The sequence below is a fragment of the Vanessa cardui genome, chromosome 12, assembly GCF_905220365.1.
Source record: "Vanessa cardui chromosome 12, ilVanCard2.1, whole genome shotgun sequence".
Lineage (NCBI taxonomy): Eukaryota > Metazoa > Arthropoda > Insecta > Lepidoptera > Nymphalidae > Vanessa > Vanessa cardui.
In genome coordinates, this window is record NC_061134.1 from 9,189,748 (window position 1) to 9,204,195 (window position 14,448).

General features: G+C 32.5%; 1 protein-coding gene and 1 non-coding gene across 2 annotated transcripts; one reads left to right on the forward strand and one right to left on the reverse strand.

Annotated features, from left to right (window-relative positions):
• The first annotated feature begins 670 nt into the window (after nucleotides 1-670).
• Nucleotides 671-14,173, forward strand: LOC124534398 (alpha-amylase-like). Its single transcript, XM_047110258.1, has 10 exons — nucleotides 671-901; nucleotides 2,000-2,154; nucleotides 6,467-6,638; nucleotides 6,985-7,100; nucleotides 8,638-8,827; nucleotides 9,714-9,887; nucleotides 11,123-11,254; nucleotides 11,832-12,032; nucleotides 13,727-13,888; nucleotides 14,108-14,173. The coding sequence occupies exons 1-10, from the start codon at nucleotides 737-739 to the stop codon at nucleotides 14,117-14,119; spliced, it is 1,479 nt and encodes a 492-aa protein (XP_046966214.1). The 5' UTR covers nucleotides 671-736; the 3' UTR covers nucleotides 14,120-14,173.
• On the reverse strand, nucleotides 8,070-8,231 carry LOC124534510. The gene has a single exon (XR_006966742.1). It is a non-coding gene; the product is annotated as a U1 spliceosomal RNA (small nuclear RNA).
• Nucleotides 14,174-14,448: the final 275 nt, after the last annotated feature.

Here is a 14,448-nt window from a genome sequence, read left to right on the forward strand (position 1 = left end):
TTCTCAATTTTGTTTTCTTTTCTCTCGTATACTTGTTATAAGATTATTCCTTATAAAATCGTGTTGCTTGACTGACCGTTGACGTACTGGTAATGCTACTGAAAATATAATACATAAAATAAAATAGGGTCGGTTTTGAAGTGGTATGGGTATCTTTGTATGAAAGTCTTTATTTTTTGAAGTTAGATATGAGAACACTCTGATTCATATTTACCCGTACAGTTATTTTTTTTTTAAATATTGTAACATCACATAAATAAATATGAGACAACATCACATACATTACTTTGTTCGCAATGTAAGTAGCTAAAGCACTTGTGTTATGGAAATCAGAAGTAACGACGGTACCACAAACACCCAGACCCAAGACAACATAGAAAACTAATGATAATCTACATTGACTCGGCCGGGAATCGAACCCGGGACCTCGGTGTGGCGTACCCATGAAAACCGGTGTACGCACCACTCGACCACGGAGGTCGTCAGAGTTATTCTTTAAGATATATAAAAGTTTTACAAAAAATACAACGGAACCCCAAATTAATGAATTGGTTCCAAACAATTATAAGTGATTATTCGTGTTATTGTAGAAACGAATCGAATTGTTATAATTAAAATTATTTTAAAAGGTAAATAGTATATGAGCTGGAAATACTGAATCGCATAAAAATACATTTATGTGACGCGAATGTGGCTACTAAATTAAAACATCTTAGTAAATTGCGATCTTGTAATAATGTTGTGTTTTTATATATTGATTTTAACGAGTGGAGTGTGTAGTTATGAAACGAACATGTTACAAAATAGATCGACTATTGTTCATCTATTCGAATGGAAATGGCGTGACGTTGCAGATGAATGCGAGCGGTTTCTTGCACCTAAAGGTTTCGGTGGCGTACAGGTAATTGAGGTTATTTATTTATTTATTTAATACTTTATTGCACACACAATGAAAGGACATACAAATAAAGAGAACAATTACAACAAAGACAAGAAAATAAGAGCTTGCAAAGGCGGTCTTATTGCTAAAGCAATCTAGATTTTATTATAGTACGACACAAATTAGATGTAGCATCATCATCAAGTGCAATGGAATGAAAATAAAACCGATTACTGTCGATTTACACAACCAATAGAAATAGCTCCCTATCGCGCCATTCGACGCTATTCGTCGCTATAGATTCGCGCGTCAGACAAAGTAAGTGCATGTAAATGGACGCGTCAAATTGACGAATATATTAGGTCATATGATATTACAAGTTATTACGTTTGAGTAAAGATCATATTCGCATGAGAAATAAATTTTGATAATTTGGGATAGCGTACTCAATTCGGATGTGATCGGTTTTACGAATTTTGTCGTCGTGTGTCGAACTATACACAGATATTCGTAATAAATATAAAATTTAGTTTTGTGTGTTGTACTCTATGCGATTTTAATCTATGCATGCGATTAAGCCAATTCTATCAAATTGTAACATTGATGATAGTTACTTATTATTATTACAGATACCTCGCAAAAAATAACCTGAGTTTAAACTCAGATTACTCACTCAGATTACTCACTTACGATTAATCGTAAATTATGACTTATTCTACTTTATTTTATTTGAAACTGGACCCTTGTGTTATTGAAATAGAAAAAAAAGGTTAAATGTCATTGATTATATTTTAATTCGATTGCGTTAAAGTTTTGGTTTGTTATCATCGGACTGGCGCTTAGGTCCTTCTAATGCAGAGTAATGTAAACGCCATATGACAATAATAAAAAACTTGTCTTTATGTGTCTACAGATGTTTTATTTACAACATTATTCTACCCGTGTGAAACCATGAAAGCTATTAGTTAATATTTATAAGGAAAATGTGATTTACTATATTTTATTTACCTTTACTCTCAATATTGCAGTAAAGATTTATATTAATACTCTCTTATCTTACTACGATATGTAAATATACATTATTATTGTCTTAATTTATTACTAACTTTGGCTTCATAGATATCCCCGCCCTCCGAAAACTTGATAATCCACAAGAATGGTCAAAGACCTTGGTACGAACGCTACCAAGTTATGTCCTACAAGCTGATAACGAGATCCGGTAACCAAAATGATTTTTTAGACATGACTAGAAGATGTAACAATGTCGGTGTACGGTAAGCCTATAATGATCATATTTATCTTAAAAAGCTATTGTCTAAACTATTGTATAAATAGTTTTTTAGTAAGTAATATGATAAAAAAATTGATGTATAAAAACAAAATTAGTAAGTCACCTACGAATAAAAGAATCAGCGTAGCGCAAACACATTGAAACTAAGAAATATTATCCATTTTTAAAGCCACCTTTGATACCAGGTATGGAAACACACTTATTGGATATAATTAACTCTGATGAGAGTGTTATCTTGGCTAATGTCATCTTAATACATTGTAGTACATAATTATGTGCGCAAACTCTTAATCCGATTGATCGTTCTAACCCGACAAGATTTTAGGCACAGGCCAGCCGTTTTACCTTTTTCCCAAACTTTCGGCTGCTTCTGAGAATTTCTCGAAGATCTACTGCATTGTGTTTGTAATGTAATTTGCCCACTCATCATTTAAATAAAAGCACGTTATAAATTAAATACAAGTTAATAAATTATTTCACTACATCACGGTATCCGTGGAAGATTCTTAATACGATAAGTATTATATATCCATATAGGTAGGCTACTCCTGGAAGGCACAAAGAAACAAACCTTGGTCAATAGTATCTATGATATTTGCTAATAGCTCAGCTATACTGTGAGCTACTAACAGTTCCTATTCAATATAAAATTACTTGTAATAATATAAATAAATATGAGACACCATCACATACATTACTCTGATTCCAATTTAAGAAGCTAATGCACTTGTTTTATGGAAAGTCAAAAGTAACGACGGTACCACAAAACCCAGACCCAAGACAACATAGAAAACTAAACGGTATCTACATCGACTAAGCCGGGAATCGAACCCGGGACCTCGGAGTGGAACATGAAAACCGGTGTACACACCACTCGACTCACTATTTTAAAAAACTACTTATATCCACATTAATTTAACTTACAAAATTCCGATATCAGTTTGGTCGACGTTCTAACCGCCATTTTTTCGCAAAGCCCTAATGAATATCAGATTAATCAAGCTCTGATGCCAATGATCGCGCCATTTCGCTGTCAAATGTTAATCTGGTTTACGTTATCTTGTGATTGAAAAAGGTTATATGTAATTATTACTGTGATCTGGTGTAGATACACATACTTTTGCCTTCTAATGTATTTTAAACTAGTACCACGACATTGTACGCGTTTAAATTTAACAAAACAAAATATTATTGTAGCTTAAGTTACTCCTTATTATATCAGTTATCTGCCAGTGAAAGTCCCGTCAATTTCAGTCAAGCCGTTCCAGAGATTAGCCGGAGCAAACAGACAGACAGACAGACAAAAATTGGAAAAAAAATATTTTGGTATATTTACCTACAGTATATAAATAATATACATATGCATTGAGTAGATAATGGCTATTTTGATATTACAAACAGATACTCCAATTTTATTATATGTATAAATTTGTAATAAGACTTTAGATCTGTGATTCCCAAAGTGGTCCAGGTGACTCAGGGGACCACGGGAGTCATGATGGGGGCTTACGTAGGCGTGAATAAAAAATGGGTGTCCATAAGATGTTAATAAGGGTCCACGAAAATTTATCTGCTTTTGATAGTAAAGAGCAAAATTGTAAGCATAGTTATATTACCCTTATATTAATTATTTCTTGTAAATAATTCTATTCTTTTAATAAGTAAAGTGTTAGAAAATTTACTATTTTTCGTTTTTATTTGACCTTTCGGAATATAGGGACAGAAGTCAGAAGCGACACAATTTTTATTCTTTGGCGACTTTAAAAATGAGGTAGAAATATAGCAGGGGGTCCACCGAAATCAATAAAATTTTGAAAGTGATCCACGAGGAAAATACGTTTGGGAACTACTGCTTTAGATAATTCCATAGACGGGTACTACTTTTATAATCTAGTTAAACATCTTCCTAAAAGCGAGTTCTGGCAAGTAATTTACAGTTAGTCGTGAATTTTCTTTTGGAACGGTATCTGTATCTGAACGATTAAATATAATCGAGATTGATAAATCATCGATCATACAGGTGTAATAATAATCAAATCCTTTTTTAAGATATTAATATAATGAATTACAAACTTATATAAATAATCGATATCATATGATATTTTATCAATTTCTGACAGATAGAATCCTCTAGCAACAAAATGCATAATTACATATGTAGGCAAAGATATTTTTATTGGGATTTGATCAATTGATTTGTTAAAGTACGTGTTTAATTTGCATTGATACCAGTCATTAATGATTTATGAAATTGATGATATCTGAATACTAGCAGTTGTCCTGTCTTCAAACGCTTCATTTAATTGTATTAAGTTTGCAGGCGTATCAGCAAGTAATCAACATACATACAAATAAATACCTTAGTACCATACCTTACCACAGGAATCCGCTGTACTTGAGATCATAGTTAGTAATCCAGTGGCAAAAAAATATCGTGAGAAAACCTGCATGAATCGAATGAAAAAATGCATATGCATGCAATGTGTAACCAGCCTACAATAAAGTATCGTTGTGGAATAAGCTCTAAACTTCCTCAAATATCCTAACCCAACTAAGCCTTGCAGGGTAGTTTTCATATATACATTTAATCTACTATCGTCATTTAAAAAAATATATAATTAGTCCAAACATTCATACAATAAGCACGATGATAGATACTTTATTGTTATTATTACATTTATTTTTACTTATTTTGATAATGCGTTTTTATCAAGAGAATGATATAGGTATATTCTTTAAATCTCTTAAACTTAGCAGCTAAATATGATAACAAAATCTATTAACGACCGCTAATGGGCACATCATACGATAATCGTACCATTTTAATTCACACTGTTATATTTGTACTTTCACCTTTGGATTTTTATATTTTAAGTCGGATATGTAATTGTTTGGTTACTTAAATATCATTACTTTTGATATAATTAAATATTGAGTTAAGGTGTCATTACTTTAGATATACTATAAACCAAATTAGTTCGTACGGCAACAACGTAACTACCTAGGTAATCTGTCAAATTATATGGTGATATACTCCAAAGTCTCAGTACTTAACAGGATTGTTAGTAATATCAAACTAAACTACTTGGTGGTAGGGCTTTGTGCAAGCCCGTCTTTGTAGGTATCACCCACTCATCAGATATTATACCGCCAAACAACAGTATTTGGTATTGTTGTTTTGAAGGGTGAATGAGCCAGTTTAATTACAGGCACAAGGGACATAACAACTTAGTTCCCAAGGTTGGTGGCGCATTTGAGTTGAAAGGAATAGTTAAGGTTTCTTACAGCGCTATTATCTATGGGCGGTGGTGACCACTTCCCACCAGATGGGCCATATGCTCGTCCGCCAAATTTCCCAATCAAATTCCTTTCAAGTTCCTTATATTATTCAAATTTCTTTCTTAGCGAAGATTCAGTAGTTAATGAAGAGTAGGAAGTAACTTTAAACACATTATGTACTAGATGTATTTGGTAATATTAACATGTCATACCGCAGTTGTACTCTTGTATTCCTATGATATGTATTTGAGTTCTATAGACATTGTGACCGCGTCATTTGCATGTTAAACAACCTGTTATGTACAGACGTGAAGATAATTGTTATAGCGGTAGATACAGATAACAAAATAATGTTAGTGCTGGCTTGTATAACTAGCTTTTTATGATATTTTTTTAAGTTTTGATTTGTTACAATTTTTGATGTTTCAGTATCTATCGGATAACTTGGTACAGAATTAACATATGTTAATGTTATACGTACTAATGTTTCTTATAACGCTGTTATTTATACAATACTAGCTGTACCCGTGACCTTATACGCGTTTGAATTTAACAAAAAAAAAAATGTAGCCTAAATTATTCCCTGTTATGTCAGTTATCTGCCAGTGAAAGACCCGTCATAATCGGTCCAGCCGTTCCAGATATTAGCCGGAACAAACAGACAGACAGACAAACAAAAATTGTAAAAAAGAATATTTTGGTATATGTACCTTATATATAGTAGTAGTGTTGAGTATGAAAGGGCTATTTTAATATTACAAACATACACTCCAATTTTATTATATGTAATAGATAATTTACTGAAACAAACAATTCATGCTGGTTACATAACAGTTTTAAATAGTTTGTAATAATGTTATATAGTAAAACTGTTTTCCGAAACGCGGACAATCTTTTGGTGTAAGTTTTATTGAAATTGGTAGAGTAGTTCTTTCAATTAAAAATTCAATCAAGAACAAGAAATTATCTTTGATTAGTAAAGTTAATTGAATATACTTCGTAAACTTTGTTTTTAGAATCTACGCGGATGTTGTCGTTAATCATATGACGGGCGGGCACAAAGATAATATCGGCACCGGTGGGAGCACGGCAGACTTCAATACTTATAATTACACGGGAGTCCCATACATCGAGAAACATTTTCACTATCCGCATTGTATAATCAGGAACTACTACGATGTCAATGAGGTTGGTACATATAATAATTAATTAAATTCAGTTATAAAAATCAAAATAGACTTCATGCATTTAGGCTCGTAAAAGAACTTTTGAATTACATTTTACAAGATTATCTAAATTTAATTACATACATCGTTACATTTTACTTTTGGTACAACTGAGAAGAAATTACAATAATCCAATAAATACTCTTTACAATAAAATAACTAAATCTATTAAAATATAACCACATACTCCAAACTTATCCTCTTGGGTAAATAATGATAATAATTCAAAAATGGAATCAACGAATAGAAATTGATGCATTATAATAGTAATTAATATACAAAATAATGATTTATTTCATTTAATTCAGGTACGAAACTGTGAACTATTGGAATTAAAGGACTTGAATCAAACAGAAGAATATGTACGCGAGAAAATAGTACGCTACTTCAATAAACTTATCAAACTCGGTGTTGCTGGTTTTAGGTAATATAATAAAATATTTTAATACCCTGGACTATATTCTTTTAAGATACAAAGAAACAATAATACACACAGTTTAATTCGACAATAAAGCAAAAAAAAATCATATAAAAACGATTGCAAATTGATTGTTTTGTTGTCAGTACCAAAAATACATGCGAGCAAAATGTTGTCGGTTGGTTCAAAATTCGATTGCAAGATTTGACCCACATTTGAACTTAACAGGTGAACCTAAATAAAAGTATTTAAATATAAAGGTTGCTATGACCAAAAATGTACATATTTTTTGTTAAAATATATACATGTACAAATGTACTGACAAAAAGGCATTCAAGGTATGTAATTAATAAAAATGCTGCGTATTATACCCTCTAGACCAATAATAAAGTTATGTAATATAACTGTTTAACCAGGATCTTCGTTAAAGTTTTTAGCGCTTTTTAACTAACTAAATATTTCTGTTGTATGTAGTAATATAAGGACTGGGATTTACGTTGTGCTTTAAACTTTGAATGAAACTTGATAACTTGTTTTAATTTGTGAAATTTTAGTTTAGTTCGGTGATTAAGTGATTGGCGAAGCGAAGAGACTGCTAGATTATTTTTTTAATTAAATATTCATGTAAATATTTTATAACATTAGTAGTAGGGATTGTAATTCGGAAATACCGGATTCCGGGGTCCGGATCTGGTGTTGAGAATTTTGGTGCTTTAGATACTTAAAATGAGCTTAATAAAAATTCTTTAATCTCGGTTTGTTTAAATTATCAAAGTACTGCGGAGCATACTATCTGTCAAACATTGCATAATATGTTTCGGTTTTGATACTAAACCTAAACTGATATTATTGGCATGCCCCAAGAGTTATACTCAAAGTAGTTATACGCACATGGGCTATGATTAGATAATCTATTGCGTATGAATATTTCGCCATATAGCTATTCTTAGTTAGTATTTTATTGAGAGCTAATAAGGGGGACAGCGCGTACGCAGTCCCCACTACCAAAAATTACGCGTCCGAGTTATCCGCATTAGGGATAATCGCAGAGGTCAACCCATCCGCAGTGCAATGGATAGGCCTCGCTCTGGGGGAACCGCCTTCATGATCACGGTGTCCCCTACGCCAGGTAAGTATGCTATATTCGGCCCGAACCCGGGCTAGTCATTGTTCACGCGAAAATCTGGCCAGCGCGATTCAGAAAACAGCATATAACGTACAGCGCCATCTAGATAATGCGGTTGTAAATTGCGTCACGTGATAGTACATCTGGCGCTCTCATCGTCATCTCTCTGTAATCTCTGCATATCAACTAAGCTCTAACGCTACCGAGTACTGGATATAGTTTATTTAAGTTATCCTTTTTATTACACACTGCAACAACTATACAAAAGACTTAATTTTTCTGTATACTCATATAACTATGACACTCAATTTCTACACTAAAACCTACATAGATCTATCTATTTAAGTTCGCTTTAAAAAGAACATTACAGTAAAATTAGTACCTCATTATTAAGCTTTTAGTCAATAATGTCTTCAGAATCGACGCAGCCAAGCACATGTGGCCAAGCGATCTCAAAGAGATTTATAAGCGGCTTAATGATTTAAACCCTGAATATGGATTCGTTCCAAGAACGAGGCCTTATATTTACCAAGAGGTTATTTACAACAATGGAGAACCAATTCATCCCGAGGAGTACACGCCTTTAGGTGACGTCACAGAATTCAGAGTAAGGAGTTTGTAAATACATATAAATTTAAAATAAAGAAATCAATTGTAAATATCCAAGTGATGCTATATTCAAAAAATTACCAAGAGCTCATTCTTACTTTGAAATCGAGGAAAAGTTGTAAATTTTGAACGCTGTTTCATATTAGGTTGTGTCAAATCAGGTATTATTGTAAATATAGCTTATACAAATTATTTAGAAGCTAAACATTTTGAAAGAAATAATGCAGGTAAATAAGTTCTTATTGCACAATCAAGACATTTATTCAGTTTCTAGAATTATGTTTATCTGATATATATTTAGAATTTAAATTTCTTAATGTAATCATTTGTATTATAATTTACTACATTTAACTAGTTTTGGAATACTAAAATTATCAAACTTGTAGTATTCCAATACAGCATACCTTTATGAGATTAATTTTCTGATACAGAATACAGATCAAACGATTAATTTTATTTGCAAAGTATATGAAGTAATAATTATTAATATTGTGTTATGGTTATGTCTCCAAAAATTTAATGGGTCAGTGTTATAACTGGTACGAGGGACACATTATCCTTGGGGAAAGGCACTGGTGGTATAAGTGGTTTATATCAGTTACGACAAAGGTATTTTAAAATCTGGTAGATGATTTGCTCAGCTTCCCTAAATAAAATAATATGTTGTATTTTATGGAAGGTTATCGTACCTTCTGTCGTACCAGCTTTTTAACAAAGGTTGCTTTTAATTTGAACTCTGTAAGAGATTCTTTTGCAAATAGGTCAAGGAATTTTCACATTCGGCGACACATTGACATTAATTTCTGAAGTTCTGTCTTTGTTTTGAAAAATATGAAAATATATTCACAGTCTCCAAATATTTTAATGATGTACTTCTATTTAAGGTTGGTTCGGAACTGACGAATGTTTTCCGCGGTAAAAACGCAATGAAATGGCTAATATCTTGGGGAGAAAATTGGAATCTATTGCCTCGTGAATCAGCTTTAACTTTTATCGACAACCATGATACTCAGAGGAGCAGTGATGTTCTGACATATAAGGAATCTAAAGCTTATAAGGTAAGGAGTAAGAATCGGCTATGAAACACCTCTCTTCACCTCGAGGAAGATTCTATATTTATTTTACCTCGAGTCTTCAAAGTTTTCGTTGGCAAATGCAAGTTTCGTTTAAATTTTTTCTTTACGCACGATTTGAATTATAAAGTGGAAGAAAGCACATGAGATTTCATTTATATGTGGGATTAAACTAACTTTGTAATAAAACAGCTTTTTCATTTCTTTATTTAAATGTACGGTATGTACTGTACATAATTGGAAAAAGAAAGATTTTATAAGTAGATTCAGTAGACTAATTTATACAAATTCCACGTTAAGCTGCATGTAAGCTTACTATCAGGTGAAACGGCAGACAGTCGAATTCTTTTTTATCTCTGATGAAATTTGGAACTGTATGCAAATTTTTGCAATAAAATATTATTGAACTGCTACACATAAAACTGATACCGAATCCAATTTATCCAAATATGCGGGAACTACTTTTTGTAACAATGTAGACCAAAATTGCTTATGTTCATTTTTTTTTAAGAAGTGTCTGACAAAAAATAGGTACTTTCACTCCGAGTTTATATCGCAGAAAAATGTCTGGAAATTATCTTACACTGAGCTAAGGTCTATTTTCAAGGGAGGGAGACTAAATAAGGTATAGCATTAGAATTTCCAAGAAATAATAAAGATTATGTTTAACAAGTAATGAAGAATAGCCGGGATTCCTACGTTATGATGGATTTTTCATGGAATTCTCGATTTTGTCTTAAATGGCTTTATTGTACTTATACGTTTTTATTAATCTCATACTTATCTTGATTTTTGTCTCAATATCTTTGCGCTAAAATAAGTATTACATTTGGTAATATATCAAATATTTTATTAAATCTTCATATATTTTCAGACATTTTTTTATATAGGCTGGCGAACGAGCATTTGGATCAAATGATAGTAAGTGGTCACCACCGCCTATTAACAATGGCACTGTAAGAAATATTTATTCCTTACATCGCCAATGCGCTACTTATCTTGGGAACTAAGATGTTATGTCACTTGTGTCTGTAGTTACACTGCCTCACTCACCAAACCAACCGGAACACAACAATACTAATTACTGTTGTTTGGCGGTAGAATGACTGATTAGTGGGTGGTACCCAGACGGGCTTGCACAAAGCCCAACCACCAAGGAAACTAAGAAAACAACTGAATGATTTACGCTTAATCTTAGTAACTTGTGTCTTTTTATTTAGGCAGCTATTGCGTTCCTACTAGCACATCCATATGGAAAACCTCGTGTCATGAGTAGTTACTTCTTCGATAATAGTGAACAAGGCCCGCCGTCTGATGAAAACGAAAATATTATCACACCATACATTAATGACGTAAGTTTTTTTGTTATTTTATGATTATTAATATGCCAATCGTCATAGGTTGGTTTCGAGTATAACTTGGCGTTCTAGACTTTTTTATTACGCAGTTTGTAATAATGTAAATTTAAGGATCCAGATTTGCCAATATTTTGTGATTATTCGTATCTCCTCTAATATTTTTATTTATAAAGCTATCTGATTTCACTAATGAAAACAGTTAACTTTTATGTTTAGATAACTTTTTAACTATAAAAAAATTAATTTTCTCACAATCCAGAGGATTAAAAAAGTTTTTCGCTACTATTATTAAAGTTATTGCATATTGAATAAAACTTTTTATGAAATTTTCTTGCAGTCTTAAAAATCCAATTAAGAATATTTTCTTGTTTAAAATATCATTTTTTGAGCTTGAATTTTCGTTTTTCCCTGGCTAATGAAAACGAAAATATAAATTGAAAACGTTTCATACTGCATATTCCTTATATTAGTTTTCAACAAAATTCCAGTACAAGACGTGTATGGAATAAATACGGCTTTGTTAGCTGGCTATAATTTATGTTTTTATTAAGAATCTCATTGCTATTAACAGGATGATACGTGTAGTAACGGTTGGGTATGCGAGCATCGATGGCGCCAAATATACAACATGATATCCTTCAGGAACGCCGTCGGTGATGCCAACATTGGCCATTGGTGGGATAATGGAAACAAGCAAATTGCTTTCGCGAGGGGTCGACTTGGTTTTATCGTATTCAATGGTAATGACGTCGAATTGAAACAAACCTTGCAGGTAAATACAATAACAACAATAACAACCGACCTCCGTGGTCGAGTGTTATGTACACCGGTTTACATGGGTACGCCACTCCGAGGTCCCGGGTTCCTTAGTTTTCTATATTGTCTTGGGTTTGGGTGTTGTGGTACCGTCATTACTTCTGATTTTCCATAACATAAGTTCTTTAGCTACTTACATTGGGATCACAGTAATGTATGTGATGTTGCCCAATATTTATTACTATTACTAACAATTGTCTGTTTGAATATATGATATAATCATGATATAACCATGATAAACTTTTATACAAATTTGTTAATAATAATAATGTAGGTAAATGTTATTGCAATAATTTAAAACTAATATCAATAATGCCATCAAAATTATCACATCATAAAGTCCATTAATACTTCGCACGTTAAAATCCGGTCATAAAAATGTCAGTTGATCCCAAATTATCGATTTATGTTTAAATCATTTTTGTTGATTAATATACTTGAATGAGCTGATAGTGAAAAGTAATTAAATTATCAGACAGGACTACAAATTTAGGTAACTTAATGTTAGAAAAAAATATTAAAGATATATCTAGAGAGATCTTACTGTATATGTAAGATAAAGTGGTCATCACCACCCATAGACCTTGGTGCTGTAAGGAATATTAACCGGTAGCTGTTGCTTGAAGCTTTGCTTGCGTTTAAGGGGTTGGTTCTCACGTATTTGGCAAAAAAGTAGCTTGAGTCCTTTCTTGGAGTTGAAGTTTGTTTCATACCGAATATCTTCAAATTCAGTTTAGTTGTTTGGTAGTGAAAGACCGACAGACCCACAGTCAGAGTTACTTTCACATTTATAATATTAAGTATAGATTCGTTACATCGACAATGTCCCTAACTTTGGGAACTAAGATTTAATACATCCTCTATTGTTACCCTGTCTCACTCTCGGTGAACGAACACAAAATACCAAGCATTACTGTACGGCGGTAGATTACTTCACGAGTAATTGGTGTCGGGTGTAGACTTGCACAAAGCCCTACCATCAAGGTAATGTTCTGTAGTGTTGGGTATACTGGATCACCCGTAGCTTTATCAGCCATTACCATTATTACTGCTATATTATTATGGAGTAAAAGTAAAGGGACAGCAATTTTCTTTAAGCCCGTTTTATTATGTCCTGCTATACTGGGTAAAGGGCCTTTGTTTCTGTTAAGAAGATTTTGCGACCATACTATTTATATCTTCAATTCTGGTTTCCTAGATAATTTTGGAATAAAATTAGTATCAAATTCTGCAAGCTACTGGTCTTTGTATAACCAAGTCGTATATTATTCTTCTGGGTGATGTTTGTTCTTTGCAAATTTATAATCAAACAAATTGTCTCTTGTAAATGAATTCTGAAGCGGTTCCAGGAAACCGATGAATGGAAATTTGAGAAATATTCTTAACAATAGTTTGCTTTTTTTTCTAATTTATTATTTAACTTGTTGTCGCCCCCGACTTCGTTTGCGTTTTATGGGGTTGATTGTCATGTGTTTCTTTCATAGAGTTCAAGTTTGGTTTATACCAAATGCCATCAAATTCGGCAGCCAGACAGACCGGCAGATAAAGATATTATTACATTTATAATATTAATATAGAATAAGTTTTATTTTTATGTGATAAAGAGAAAATTTCTTAAGTATTTATCAAGCTATGGTAAATGTTTTTTAGACAGGTTTACCACCAGGCAGATATTGTGATGTTATATCTGGTAAGAACATTGGTGGCAAATGTTCTGGGACGACTGTGAATGTAGATATTAACGGTCACGCGCATTTCTACATATCACAGAACGCTGAAGATATGCATGTCGCTTTACATGTTGGGATAGAGGTGAGAACGTTTCTTTAAGGAATACAGTTGATATTAGTGAATTGAATAATTTTGGGGCTCGAAACTCGAAACTCACCGCATAACTCGATCGTGAAATGTTAGCAATTGATATGACATATTGATTTTAATAATCCTTTTAAGTTATACCAGAATTAAAACGGGTGAGTTACGTTAATCTTATCTAATTTCCTATTGTTTAATCACCTTATTGTTTTTCAGTCAAAATTGTGATCGAGTGACAAGTGAGTACTGTACTTATTGACAAGATTGAATAAAGAATTGTGTGAAATATTTGTTTTTTATTTATTTCTTTTAACATGTACAAAAAATAAAATAACTGAAGAAAACATTCACAGATTTAATAATTCAATAATAACTTCTAATATATTATTATAGATAACATTACTATATACCCAAGAGATATGTATATAACTCGGTGGTAGGGCTTTGTGCAAGCCCACCTGGGTAGGTACCACCCACTCATAAGATATTCTACCGCTAAACAACAGTACCCAGTATTGTTGTGTTTCGGTTTGAAGGGTGAGTGAGCTAGTGTAACT